Here is a 13,217-nt window from a genome sequence, read left to right on the forward strand (position 1 = left end):
GGCACTCATTAGTCTGAAAGCTTCATGTCTGGGCATAGTCCTGGTGCTCACTTAACTGCTGTTGAGATTCAAATACCCTGGATCACGCGTTTGGCTTCTTGCAGATTGCACACACTTATTCAGCAGGTCTTAAAAAAAACACCTCCAAAAGTCACTGCTTGTTAAACTTAAAAGTAGTCTGGTAAAAATAGAACAGAATAACTTCTCTCCATTTGACTAGCTAACACAACTATTTTGATTATGCCAACAGTTTCACTTTTCCTAAGAACTTTACTATGCACAGCTAGAGTGTGTTTGTGGAGCTACATGAATAACAGCATGCCAGGCAGTCCCAAACACTATTTACAATTCAAACACTGACATCTGAAATGCTGTACCAGCTTGGAACACCTTAACACCAGAAATTACAGACTTGCCAAAGTGTTCTCTTAAAGAGCAGAGCTGATCTGAGCCGTCTGGAAGATGCTGCCTTTAATGTGTGTTTTTTTTAAAACAGAACGGAACAAATTTGTATTACAGTCTCCCTATATTATACTCCAGCACTTTGTGTTTCAAGAAGTGGTAAATTACCAAGTCAAGTCAACACTAAAAATACAGAGCATGATGAACTGGAGTGATGAAGAGCAGCTCTATTTTCTCCTTTACTCAGAAAACAGACCAGACTTTAATAACATCATTACAACTCCTTTGGTCTGTAACACAGAGCCTGTAAGAATAAGAACAAACAAACAAGAATACCACATCAGGCCATAACCTGAAACACTATCCACAGTCAGCCAAAACAGAGCCAACAACGATAACCTACTCCAAGTTCAGGAGATAAAAGTTTCAGACATTTTCCCTAAGCATTTCTTTTGGGGACAGTGACGCCATTCTTCCCAAAGGCCACTGCCCAGCTCCACTTTAACAGAACACCCACCTTGGCAGAAGAAAATATCATGAGTTGCCAATGGCTTGCCAGCACCGCTTATCTGTATTAGGTAGATGGTAAATAACCTTCATTGCTACGTGACACTTAGTATCAGTTAGGGTTCAAAGTCATACAACTGAACAAAAGAAAACAGCCAGACTAACAAGGTCTGTACAGCAGAGCTGGGTGCACAATCATCACAGAAATGCGTAATTTCAGTATCTGCACTACTGTAGTGCCCAAAGGCTCAGGCCGAGAATGACAGAGTGTTATTCGAGGGTACTCAGTGCAAGCCCCAAGTCCATTATCTAAGACATGATGCAAGGCTGGGTAAGATGCAAGATTTGGTAAGAGAACACAAGAAATGGGAACATGTGTTAGCATAAAGCATCACATGATCAGTTTCAAAAGAAAAAAACGAGAAGATCGAATTACCAGGGGTTTTCCATCTTTCTCATGCAGTCATGTCAGATTTTAAACTAAAAATCCTAGGCCACCCTGCCTTATCACCCTTGGAAAGGGGGAGTATGGCTTGAATCCCACCAGATCCTTCAATCCTACTTAGGAAAACACATGATAAAAACAGACTAACAACTTCTGAAGTGTTGTGATGTTTAGATCAGATTCTTATCTAAACATTTAACCTCTCCCTTAAATAATGACAGAACTATTCCCTGCCCTCCTACACACACAATAAAATGTCTATCTTATGATAAAGGAAATTACTAAAAAAGTAGTTTAAAAACTTTTCAAAGAAGCTTCAAATCTTCAAAATACTCCAAACAAATTCCAAAGGGCAAATACAACCTACATCAGCTATAAATCCCAGCCACCATGGCTGTTTTCACTCAACTCATGTATACACTTTTTTGAATATCCAATCTTCTCAATCTTTCCTAATTCTCAAAAGACAAATGACCAGTTTTCTTTATTTAGAGATAAGCAGAGCCAGCACTTCTTGAACAGCTTTTCAGGATCTGCTTAAGAACATGAGCAGAGAAAAACAGTAGCTGCTTAAAAAAACAAATTATAACACTTAAAGAAAATCCTACAATATGAACACTTGGCTTTTTTCCCCTCCCTACCTTTTTTTGTCCTCTTCCCTTAAAATCCACAAAAGCTAAGAATTCCTATCAGGAACAGCAAGAGCTTAAAAATTAGGCAGCCATAAATCTAAACTGGCAGAAAAAGTCAATGAAACCAACAACAAAGAAGGAAGTGATTAAATGTATAATACAAATATAGCTGTTCTTTACTTTATAACCCTTAGCAGCTTATTTTATACAAAGTATTCTCACATCATTTTTTTTAACTCTCCATAATAAATTAGAATATAAACATTCCCACAAGCCTCATGGGAAGCAGTAGGAACTTTAAACCAAATCCTGAGAACGTTTCATTTACAGGATTGCAGATCAAACAGCTTCAGGTTAGACAGGGGCTTGGTCTCCCAAGAGGTCCAACACAACAGCTCCAAGGCTGGTCACAAGATGACCCAAACACCAGTCTAGAGTGACACTCAACAGCTTGTTCTGCATTAGAAAGAGGTGTTTGGTAATAGATAAGAAGGAAGACACAGTGAATTTAACAATCTGAGTGATACATCCTTAGCAACAGTTTTCAGTTACTTCTTCCTCAGTGGCCCTGAGAAAAAGCCTAACAGGTTCCTTGCAAGCCTGAAAATTTCAATTCAGGATGAAAAAAACTGGCTCCAGAGACTTCTTAAAGCAACTTTAAGTTACATAAACACCAGCTTTATGCTCCCAAATCATCATTAACAATCAACACAATTAGGTTCACAGTTGTTCTGTTAAGTACAGAACATACCAGAAAAATCCTGCAGCTTCAGAGAATACCCAACCTGAGCCCATGAGAAGCAGCAGAAGTTCCAGCAGCTTCAGAAAACAGCATAAAAAAGGAAACAATTCTAAAGGAAACAATTCTAAAGCTACATAACAAACTGAAATAAAAATGAAGCATCAACTGCAGGTTACAGATTATTTTTTCATAACTGGGCAAGACTACCCCTGTACTGGGGTTCTGGCAAGAAGCCACAGTATGAGCTAAAAAACAACTGCTAAAGAACAACTGCACTTCACTGCTGAGCATGAGCTGTGCTGTCAGTCTGCCCTGGTGGCAGTTGAAGGGCTTGTAAAAAAGGGTCTAAAGGGAAAAAAGCATCGTATTTATCACATCATACTGATCACGGAAGGGGCTCTGTAATTAGACAACAAGCCCAGCCACCCTCCAAAGCACTATCAGAGAGAATAAAACTTGACTGACTATAAGTAGCTTCCTAAACTGAAAATTTTCTAAACCTTTGCAGTTCATACAACAGATTATTAGCAGAAATAATCCACTGTAGAAATAAATTTGGCAACAGAGGAGATTATTCTGGTGAGAATTTTCTTCAATTCAGCACTTTTGAAAGTCTTCACTAATGCTGTAACTCTCATTTTTACTCAACATATCCTTTCTTTATTTTTCCTCAATGACTAAAACACCACTGACAAGCTTAACACCAAACACTCCAGGACAAAGTACTTCATGTACACCTTGCAGGGATGAGTGTTCTTATAGAGTCAGCACCTCTTAAAAAGCTTTTTCTTCTATTCTTGTACATCTCTGCTGATATATGGTAACCCTGACCATATTTTGTTACCTTGATCAATTAAAAATACAGTAAATTAAATCAAATACAAATGTCTTGGATGCACTCCTCAGCAACAATTCACCAAGGATGCAAGACTCGGATTTTTTTTACATTTCTGCTGATGTCTCAGAAGGGCAGTAGTATTACACTGCTCCGCTGACCAGGTGAAAAAAATTATGCAGTAAAGACTTGAAATGTAGGAAGTTCTTAGTTTTATCCTCCACATCCATCAGAAGAACAGAGGACCAAAGTGATCAGAAATTAAGAAAGCTCTACATCTTGCATGAAGCAATGCTAAGAGGAAGAAGTGCCATTCTGAGTAGCAAGTGGCAACTGGTTTGTCACCAATTTGAAGAGCCAGGTAATTAAAAATCAGGTAGAAGTATCTTTGTCAGCCACAACTTCCTAAGAACTCTGTAAGTGACTGAAGCAGCTTTTCCCATGTCTTTTGCTCCATGAAAGGTCCAGATGATTGACCAGATAACACATGGAGTCCTTGGAAGCATGCTGCCTGGAACACTTTCCTTAACTGAGGAAGCAATTCCCTTCAGCTGCCAAGCCACACCAGTCCAATCATTCTGACCACAACAAATTCCAGTAGTACCCCTGGGTAATTGCTCAACTGATTCAAAACAAGTTGAGGTATGCAAAGAGCAGAACATTCTTTTGTTTTTCTCCATTATCAAATGACTTAAGGTATCCATCAGTAAGGATGACATGCTTCCTACTGCAAAAACCAATGGATCAGGAAACGACTGCATCATACAAGTGGAAAGAAAAATCTGACTCCATGAACAAGTTATACCAAAGAGATGAAGCCATAAGGAATGATGTTCAGGAAAAACTATCCAAAAGGTTATGACCAGAATAAAGTGTGTAAATTCACCAGCAGATGAACACCAGTGCTGGAAGAGGCATCACATGGCAGGTGCCACTCCTGAGTCTGTTTTCCAAGGTGGATTAAAAGCTGTGTATCTGTCTCCAGGTACCCAAGACCTCTGGTGTTTGAAATGTCTTGAAACCTTAATCTTCAGCATCTCCCAGCATCCGAACTTCTGTCCATCCTTGCAACTACAATTTCAGACACCTGTTGTTATCCTTTCTTCCTTCCTTTTCTTGTACCTCATCACCATGATGATTGCCTTTTGCCAGCAAAGATCCCTGCAACACTCCTGTTTTGCAGCTTCAGAATAACTGTGACCAGGAGAGAAGAATCTCAGTTGACATCATTTTCTTCTTAATTGAGTGCACTGGAGTCTATCTTGACATCATCTGAAGAAGAATCAGAAGAAAAGGGATTACATTATGATCTCAATGGTACAAGAGCTGCTCTTTGCAAATGCAGATGTTCAAAGCAAATACAGCTCTACTGCTAAGGTTCATGTCCAATGAAACACAAAGCAAGGTCTCCTAAGAACTGCCTAATGTAGGAAGAGATTTATTCTCAGTCTATATTCTTGGGTTTGCTGCTTGATAAAAAATAGAATCAAAATAATCCACTGGGAAAAAGAAAGCTATTTGCAATGATTCAACAACACCCATTTTTAAAGAAAGCAATCCCGAGGCTGTAGTTTGAGCTCTGCATTAGAAGCCAACTCACAGTTACAAAAGGGCAATGGCATTTTAATGATTCAGTCCACGTGTGGCAGCTTTCCCCGAAAGCTGCAAACTCTCTGTCCTGGTATATGTGCTCTTACAACGTTCACTTAAATGCCACTTTCCTCAATGGACCCATTAATTCAACACAGGTCTCCACAAACTATTAAGTCTAATTTCCAGCAGTGCAGGAAATCATCACGATTCTGCCTCTACAACCAGCTGGTTTCAGGTGGAGTTCACCTGCTGTCACTACCTGAGAATGAGTGGCAGCACCTGGTCAGCTAAAGGAGAAGTGAAAGAAAGGTTCTCCTCTAGCAACAATGGGACATGAGTGAGCTTCCAAAAATCTGACTCCTACTGAGACAGCAATGCTCTGGCAATTCAGCAAAGTCACAAGGCACCAGTTTCCCTCCAGGACAGTCCTGCTCTTTGACCCCACTGGGAAATGCTGCCGCCCTTTCCACTTTAGCAGCCCCACGTGCAGGCCTCAGGTCTTTGGGGAGCTACCCAAGGGGTCACTGACTGCAATGCTGCAGTGTTGCACCTGCCTTGTGAACCATGAGAGACAATAATCAAGGCAAGTTCATGGGTTTACTTTCCACCTGTGACACGTTCATTACTTCAATGGCCTCTATCAGGGCAAAACACCCTGCTCAAAACTAGCTGTACCTCTATTACATTAGGAAAATGACACTGTTTTTCCATTAATGAAGAAACCAATAAGATAATAATTCAACATTTTCATCTGCCATTTAGCTTTCCTGTAACTCAAGTATTTGGCTCTTCAGTAAAGCTGGTGGCAATGTGGACAGATTCTTTATTTCAATCTTTACAAAAATAGCAGTAGTAAGAAGAAAAACTCGAGAGAAGGTAAGAAACAGGTGGTGATCTCATGAAAAGCTGAGGTCAAAAGAGCCAACACCTGCCAGACAGTTACAGGTTTCAGTTTGAAGCCTTCAGAACTAACTCCGCCTGCCTCCTGTCATCCTTCTTTTCAAAATAAAACAGAGCAGAGAACAACAAAAGCCAGACAACTGTACCTTTGCAGGGCCAGCTCGTCATCCTTGGTCCTTGCTGGCCTTCTCCACTGACCTCAGATTCCAGAATTCCTTTTCCCACTGCACAATTCATCCAACTCCTTCAGGCAGCATCTTTAATGCAGGGTGACTTCACTAATGGCTTGTCCACTGGGAACAAATCTGGCACTTCAGATGTCACAAGTTATTCCGAAGTTTTAACGCTTGCTCACTCTGACTCCTCACTCTGTGTGCTCCAGCTGTCAGCACTGAGACTCCTCTCAAATCTGACAAACCTTTGCTCCACCGTGGAATAAACCATCCTCCAAAGGAACAAGCTCTCTGTGATTGGGACCTTGGGTAGCTCCAGTTTCCAAGTAGGCTTCAGGTGGATGGGTGTCCAAGTGCTTGCAAGCACAAGCGAGTCGTGTGGTCAGTGCTGAAGTTTCAAGGAAAAAACTATCCAGGGACAAGACATTAACAGCATGTGCCAGGGATGAGACAAGCAAAAAGATTTCCAACAACCAGACAAAGCCACACAGTGCTGGAGACCTCAAAGAGCATGCCCAGAGAAGAGAGGTAGTACATTGCAAGACGAAATTAGGAAGAAATATTGCATGGGTACAACTGCAGCACTCGAGACCTCTCAACCAGCCCTAGGAAGGAGCCCTTCAGGCAGAACTTGCAGTTGATCTCTGTAACCAGACAGTAACTCAGAAAATGTTGCTGTGCACGACTAAACCATGTGAAGTTCTGCAATCTGAAGCCAGTTCAAGTAACAGTGTCAGAAAACTTGTTTCTTAAGCCTTCTACTTTCTGGGTTCAGGCTGCAAAAGTGAAAGAGGAGCCCTCACCATTTTTTCCTCTCTTCCGTATAAATTCTTTCCACGCCACAGGCACAAGCCTCACTATCCTGAGGGAGCAAGACATGCTAGTTTGTCCTGATTAAGCCTTCTCAGCAAGAAAGTATTTAAACTAAGAGAAGGTTAACTAAAAGCCATTAGACACGAACACTAATTAACCAAAATTCTCTCAGGAGTCGCTCATAACAATCCCCCCCTATTCCCGGTGTGTCACCAGGGCAGACCAGCAGAAACCCGCAGCAGCACCACTCGCGTCCGTGCGGGCCGAGGGTGGCCGGGACTCGCGTGTCCATCACACGGCTTCCATCTACACGGCTCCGTCTGTCACAGCATCCGCACCCACCGAGGCAGCCGCCCGCGCTGCGGGACCGACCCCGGCAGCCCCGGAGCCGCTTCCGGAGCCCCGGGCGGCGCCGTGGCCCGCCCAGCGCCCAGCCCGATCCCGCGGCCGGGCCCCCGGGGCGCGGGCACCCGGCCGCCCCTCACCTTCTTGAGGGCAGGCACCAGCAGCCCCCGCCACTTAGGCGCGTTCTCCTCGCTGAAGAACTCGTAGAGCAGCGGCTGCGCCTGCATGGTGACGCCGGGGCGGGCCAGGAGCCGCGCGGGAGGGCCGGCGGCGCTCAGCGGGAGCCCCGGCGCTCCCCCGCCGCCGGCGGGGGCGGCAGGCCCGCAGCGGCGGGGGGGGGCGGCGGCTGCCGCATTCCCCGCCCCGGCTCGCGGGGGTGGCCGCGGGGGCGGCGGGGGGGGACGCGCGGCGGGACGGGGGTCGCGCGCGGGCCGCGAGGGGCGGGGTCGGAGCGCGAGCGCCGCCGCCTCCCCGGTCCCGTCCTCGCCTGCTCCGTCGGCGGCCGCGGCGCATGCGCGGAGCGGCGGCGCCCCGCGACCCCCGCGCCTGCGCCCCGCCACGCGCGGTCGCGGCCTTCCGGGCGGAAGTGACGTCAGAGGCGGGGCGTGGTCGCGCGCCCCCTGCAGGTGGGAGGGTAAATGGTCAGTCTTTGGGACCGGCGATAATCCGGGATCTGGGACAGTCGGGGATGGATACTGGGTGTTATTGTGCAGCACTGACAGAATGGCCAGGGGATCAGACCCAGCTCGGATGGCTTTAGGAGGGATAGGTCATGTTTAACCAACCCGTTTTCTTTTTATGAAACCTGGTGGATGCAGGAAGGGCATTGGATGTTGTCTGTTTGGACTTCAGGAAGGCCTTTGACACTGTCTCCCACAGCATTCCCTGGAAAAGCTGCAGCCTATGGCTTGGACAGGAGCACTCTGTGCTGGGTTAAGAACTGGCTGGATGGCCAGGTGCAGAGAGGGGTGGTGAATGGTGCTGCATCCAGCTGGGAATCCGTCACCGGTGGTGTCCCTCAGGGGTCTGTGCTGGGGCCAGTCCTGTTTGATATTTTTATTGATGACATGGATGAGAGTATTGAGTCTTTTATTGGTAAATTTGCAGATGACACTAAGCTGGGACTGTGTGTTGATCTGCGGGAAGGGAGAAGGGCTCTGCAGAGAGACCTGGAATGGTTGGATGGATGGGCAGAGTCCAATAAGATGAAGTTTAGGAAGTCCAAGTGCCGAGTCCTGCATTTTGGCCACAATAACCCCCTGCAGTGTTATAGGTTGGGAATGGTATGGCTAGACAGCGCCCAGGAAGGAAGGGACCTGGGGGCACTGGCCCATAGCTGGCTGAACATGAGCCAGCAGTGTGCCCTGGTGGCCAAGAAGGCCAATGGCATACTGGCCTGGATCAGGAATAGTGTGGCCAGCAGGAGCAGGGAGGTCATTCTCCCCCTCTACTCAGCACTGGTGCAGCCACACCTTGAGTGCTGTGTCCAGTTCTGGCCCCTCAGTTCAGGGAGGACGTGTAGACGCTTGAGGACATCCAGAAGAGGCAACGAGGCTGGGGAGGGGCTTGGAACACAAACACGGTGACGAACGGCTGAGGGAGCTGGGGTTGTTCAGCCTGGAGAAAAGGAGACTCAGAGTGACCTTATCACTCTCTACAGCTCCCCGAAAGGTGATTGTAGTCAGATGGGGTTGGTCTCTTTCTCCAGGCAACAACTGACAGAATGAGAGGACACAGCCACACTGCTGAGTTGCAGAAGGGAAAGGCAGGGCCTGGGAGTCTGGCGAATCACCTGCTGGAGAAGATGGGATTCAAGGCCATCTAAAGCATCCAGAGTCACACAAGTCCATGGGACCTGATGAGATGTGTCCACAGCTCCTGATGGAACTGGTGTCTCCCTCCCCAGACAAATCTCTACAGCTTCTTCTATACCAGTCGTAGATGACACAGGTCTTCCTGTATTTAAGGTGTGTTTCCTTGGAGGGAAGCAAGAGGTTTGGGCACACTCCATTTTTACCAGCTGTTTTCCTATGCGGTCCTTCAAAACCCAGCAGGGCTATTGCTAAAGCTGAACGCTGTGGGGTGTAAGAAATGTCCCCTGGCTGGGGGACACATCCACCCCCACCAGTGCTCACAGCACTGCTGGGCTCCCCCAGCCCCTCGTGGCAAAGCTACAGGCAGCCAGCACCATGCTTCACCTTGCAGAGCCCTTGCTTTCAGTTAAGGGCTGTGGGATGCAGAATATGAATCTGAACCCCCTCTTTTTTATGCCGTCAGATCCAGTTTCTGACACAGACAGGCAGCAGTGCATGGAGAGAGGGGCAAGCAAAAGATAAAAGCAGTGTTCATTCCCCTGTGATCCCAGCTTCCAGGAGCAGTTCCATAGCACACACAATGCCACTGCTTTGTTCCCTGTAAGAAGGCTCAGTTTGGGCTGAGACCCACACTCAGCCCCTACACTGATCAGATTTGGCTGCCAGGCTGGTGAGTGCCTGATCCTGTGGTCACATCAACTCTCCTGCCTGCCAGCAGCTCAGACCAATTGCCAGGAGTCAGCATGGAAGGGACTAAGAAGAAGAAAAGCGAATCACAGAGGCTGGAGCCATGTCCGTGATCCATAGCAGAGGCCTTGCTGTACCCTCATGGTGCCTGTGCTGGGGTTTCCTGGCTCTGACTGGGCTCCCATCAGTCAGCCACACACTGATCCCAATCCTACACCAGGATCCTAGTCATAAGCTCCTACTAGGCATGGCTCAAGGGAATTTTAGTCAATGCAACTCCAGTCTAGCAAAGGAGAGCTTTTGCTTACCAGACACCCAGGGTCCTGGGCTTAGCTGGCAGCAGAGTAGGCAAGCCACTTGACATGAGGGAAAGGCAGTTTTGTGGCACAAACCCCAAATCCTGCAACAGGACAATTCCTCAAAAGAGCAAGAACCCTTCACTCCTTATCTTTGAGGCTGGAGAACAGCATGGGAAAAGCAAAACTCTCCTGATTATACCAAGAGACTGGAAACATGATTGCCATAGTAAAATGCTCCATTCTTCCCACATGCCACTACCCTGTCCTCTTTATTTTTAGCCCTTCCAGCTGCACCCCTGCATGCATGCTTGTACCAAAAATGCCTGAGCAGAGAAAAAACCAATAGGCCTTAGCCTTTGGTGCCCATAATTCAGCAATGGTCTGAAAATCTTGGCCCCAGCTGCTGCAGAGGCCCCCCAGGAGGAAGCACATTCATAGCACATCAGCTGTAGTGCACTGTCAAATCTGAGTGAGTTTCTGTGAGGAATAGTCCACAGGAGGCAGGATGGAAACCCCCCTTGGGGATTTCACAAGGGTGCTGTGAAACACACACAACTTCTCCACTTTTCTGAGAATTCAGCTGCTCAGCAGTGGGGCTTGTGTCACCACCTCTCCTCCCACAGGCTGAGCTGAGGCTCAGGACAAGGAACAGCCAGGATGGAGCTGGCAGAAGCAGTGAGCTCAGGGCTGACAGGCAGAAAAATAAACCTGCTGAAAAAAGAATAAATCAATTTTGCAATCAACAGAGGTGGAAAAGCAGGAAATTGAGGGAAGAAACCACACAAGGAAGAATTTGGAAAGACTTAGCTCAAATGCCCAAAGGGTATTGATGCCAATCCAAACTGAGGGGAGCTCCAGCAACCTCTGTTCATACATTCAGAAACACCCAGCTTCTGTGTTTGGCACAACCATTTAATAGCAGAATTGAAAACTCAGTATGTTCCATTTTAGTCTTACGTGGAAAATCAGTGCAGGTGATAATCTAATTGTACAACAACATGTTAAAAAATTTTATTTTACATTATATACATTAGGGAACATATTCCAAAGCATTACCCATCACAACAATAACGCAGGCCATAAATCACTTTTAATTTAGTTTGGTTTTAGTGTATATTATCACAATAAAATATAAAGAACATATACAAAAAAAAGGAGTCAAATGTGTGCATTTTGCTTAAAACCTGGCATTTACACACTCCACTGGAAAATAGCAATCAAAAATACTTCTGATCAAAACTAAGTTCCCGTGATGTGTAGTAACCATTGTATTGTTTCAATGAGGTAGTAACTAAATTTTGGCCATGTGTTAACATCCTAAAAATCAAGAAAAGTGTGAAAATGGTTATAAGGCCAAAAAAAAAGTCAAAATGGCAACATCTCTGAGCCATTTCCACAATGCGGAATGTTGCTCCTTTCCATCGTGATATGAAACTATTTAGTAAGACAAACAGTAATAACTACTTTTTATCGTTGTATACACTAATAATTCAAACACTATTGCAGAATTACAGCCAGGTACCACTAGTCTGGGACTGACACCCATCCATAAGGTATTGTTTTCAAGCATAGAGAAGTAATCATAAGGAAAGTTTTAATTAAATATAAAAATACAGGTGTTTAACTGGTTTGTTTCACAAAGAAATCTACCCAAATAAACAAAAAAAAAAAAAGAACTTTGAAGCCCAAGTCATATCCACAAAGTCACAGCTTACCTTTGTGACTAAATACATCACATCTCAATACATTGTGCAAACATGAACACCAGTGTGTTGTATTGAAATTAAAACAAGATTGTAATCTGATTACAGCCTTGGTTACAATTTCTAAAAGTTAATATTTATTCATATTAGTAAATTACATATAATAAAATACAATAGTGTTGCTAAATGTACTATATTTGTTGCTAGTATCCCACTTCATAATAAACACAGGAGACATCCTTATAATAGTACCCCAATTTAATTTTTGCATCCTCAGTGACTTTTACATCTGTACAGGTAAGACACTTGTACTTAACAGGAGGACCTCTATCTACAGAAAGTCAGTGTCAGGCTTCAGCAAGAAGTTTCACTGAAAAATACTGCATATGTACAAAGATCACATAACAGTAAATTAAGCACTTCTGTGGTATTATAATGCTTCTGTGTCCATACCACAATTCTTGTCTTCCTCTCATGCCACAATAAATTATAAAGTAACTGAAGTGGGGTTACTGCAGCTTTTGTGCAATTCCAGCCAGTCATGAGTGCTGCTGCAGCAGGAGTGTTCTCACAGTGAGCTGTCTGCCACGTGCTGTTCTCAGTAGCTGTTCTCATGCCCTGCCAGGATATACAAATTGCTGTTGGCTGTCGGGTTGTCCGTCGGCCTGCTCTCCAGCACCACGACCCTAAGATGGAAATTAAAAAAGGCACAATATCAAGTGATCCTTCATTTCAAAACAACCCTAGGTATAATTAAATACGCTTTCCTAGGATCCATCTGACTGGTTTGTCATTTCTCTTTCCCTAGATGCCTTTAGTCCAAAAGCCCCTCAAACCAATGCCAACCTCAAGGCAAGCTCAGGGTCTTCTCCAGCCAAGTCTCCAAGGATCTCCCACAGCCTCTCTGGTCTCTTGCCACAATGTCGAACCATTCTCACCACCATGTTTATCCCTTTTATCCAGCTGCAAATTCCCCTGCTGCAATGTATCCCTGTTGCCTCTCATCCTTATAGTGAGAGCTGCTGAAAAGGGCCCACCACTCCCCTACTGGACTTGTGTTTTCCTGGAGCTTTGCAAAGCAAACCCATTCATTGGGCTCCAGTTCTGAGGGCTGTTAGTCTGCTCCCTGCCCAGGGAATGACAGGTTAAGCTGATTCTTACGTGAGCATTTCTAGTTAATCCCTGAGCCCATGTAACCTAACCCACAGAAACTTCCTCCAGCTCTGAAAGTCTCAGAGACAAAAATTTACAGGTAAAGAGAATCCTAAGGAAAGGACTGCTATGTGAGGAGTCCTTTCTCTTATTTTTTCTTGCAACCCACTTTTGG

General features: G+C 45.3%; 2 protein-coding genes across 5 annotated transcripts in view; both read right to left on the bottom strand.

The window, feature by feature from the left end:
- The window catches only part of SOS1 (SOS Ras/Rac guanine nucleotide exchange factor 1), a 44,457-nt gene extending 36,809 nt beyond the window's left edge, over window positions 1-7,648 (bottom strand). The window contains exon 1 of the mRNA XM_033055042.1: window positions 7,528-7,648. Within this exon, the coding sequence (XP_032910933.1) occupies window positions 7,528-7,614 (87 nt within the window). The 5' untranslated portion in view covers window positions 7,615-7,648. The remainder of the gene's footprint in view (window positions 1-7,527) is intronic.
- A 3,522-nt stretch (window positions 7,649-11,170) lies between these two features.
- MAP4K3 (mitogen-activated protein kinase kinase kinase kinase 3) overlaps window positions 11,171-13,217 on the bottom strand; it is a 67,699-nt gene continuing 65,652 nt past the window's right edge. For all 4 annotated transcript variants that reach the window (XM_033054233.2, XM_033054232.2, XM_033054234.2 and 1 more), the window contains one exon: window positions 11,171-12,576. In XM_033054233.2, coding sequence (XP_032910124.1) covers window positions 12,489-12,576 — 88 coding nt within the window. In that variant the 3' untranslated portion in view covers window positions 11,171-12,488. The remainder of the gene's footprint in view (window positions 12,577-13,217) is intronic.

Source organism: Catharus ustulatus, chromosome 3 (assembly GCF_009819885.2).
Source record: "Catharus ustulatus isolate bCatUst1 chromosome 3, bCatUst1.pri.v2, whole genome shotgun sequence".
Classification (NCBI taxonomy): Eukaryota; Metazoa; Chordata; class Aves; order Passeriformes; family Turdidae; genus Catharus; species Catharus ustulatus.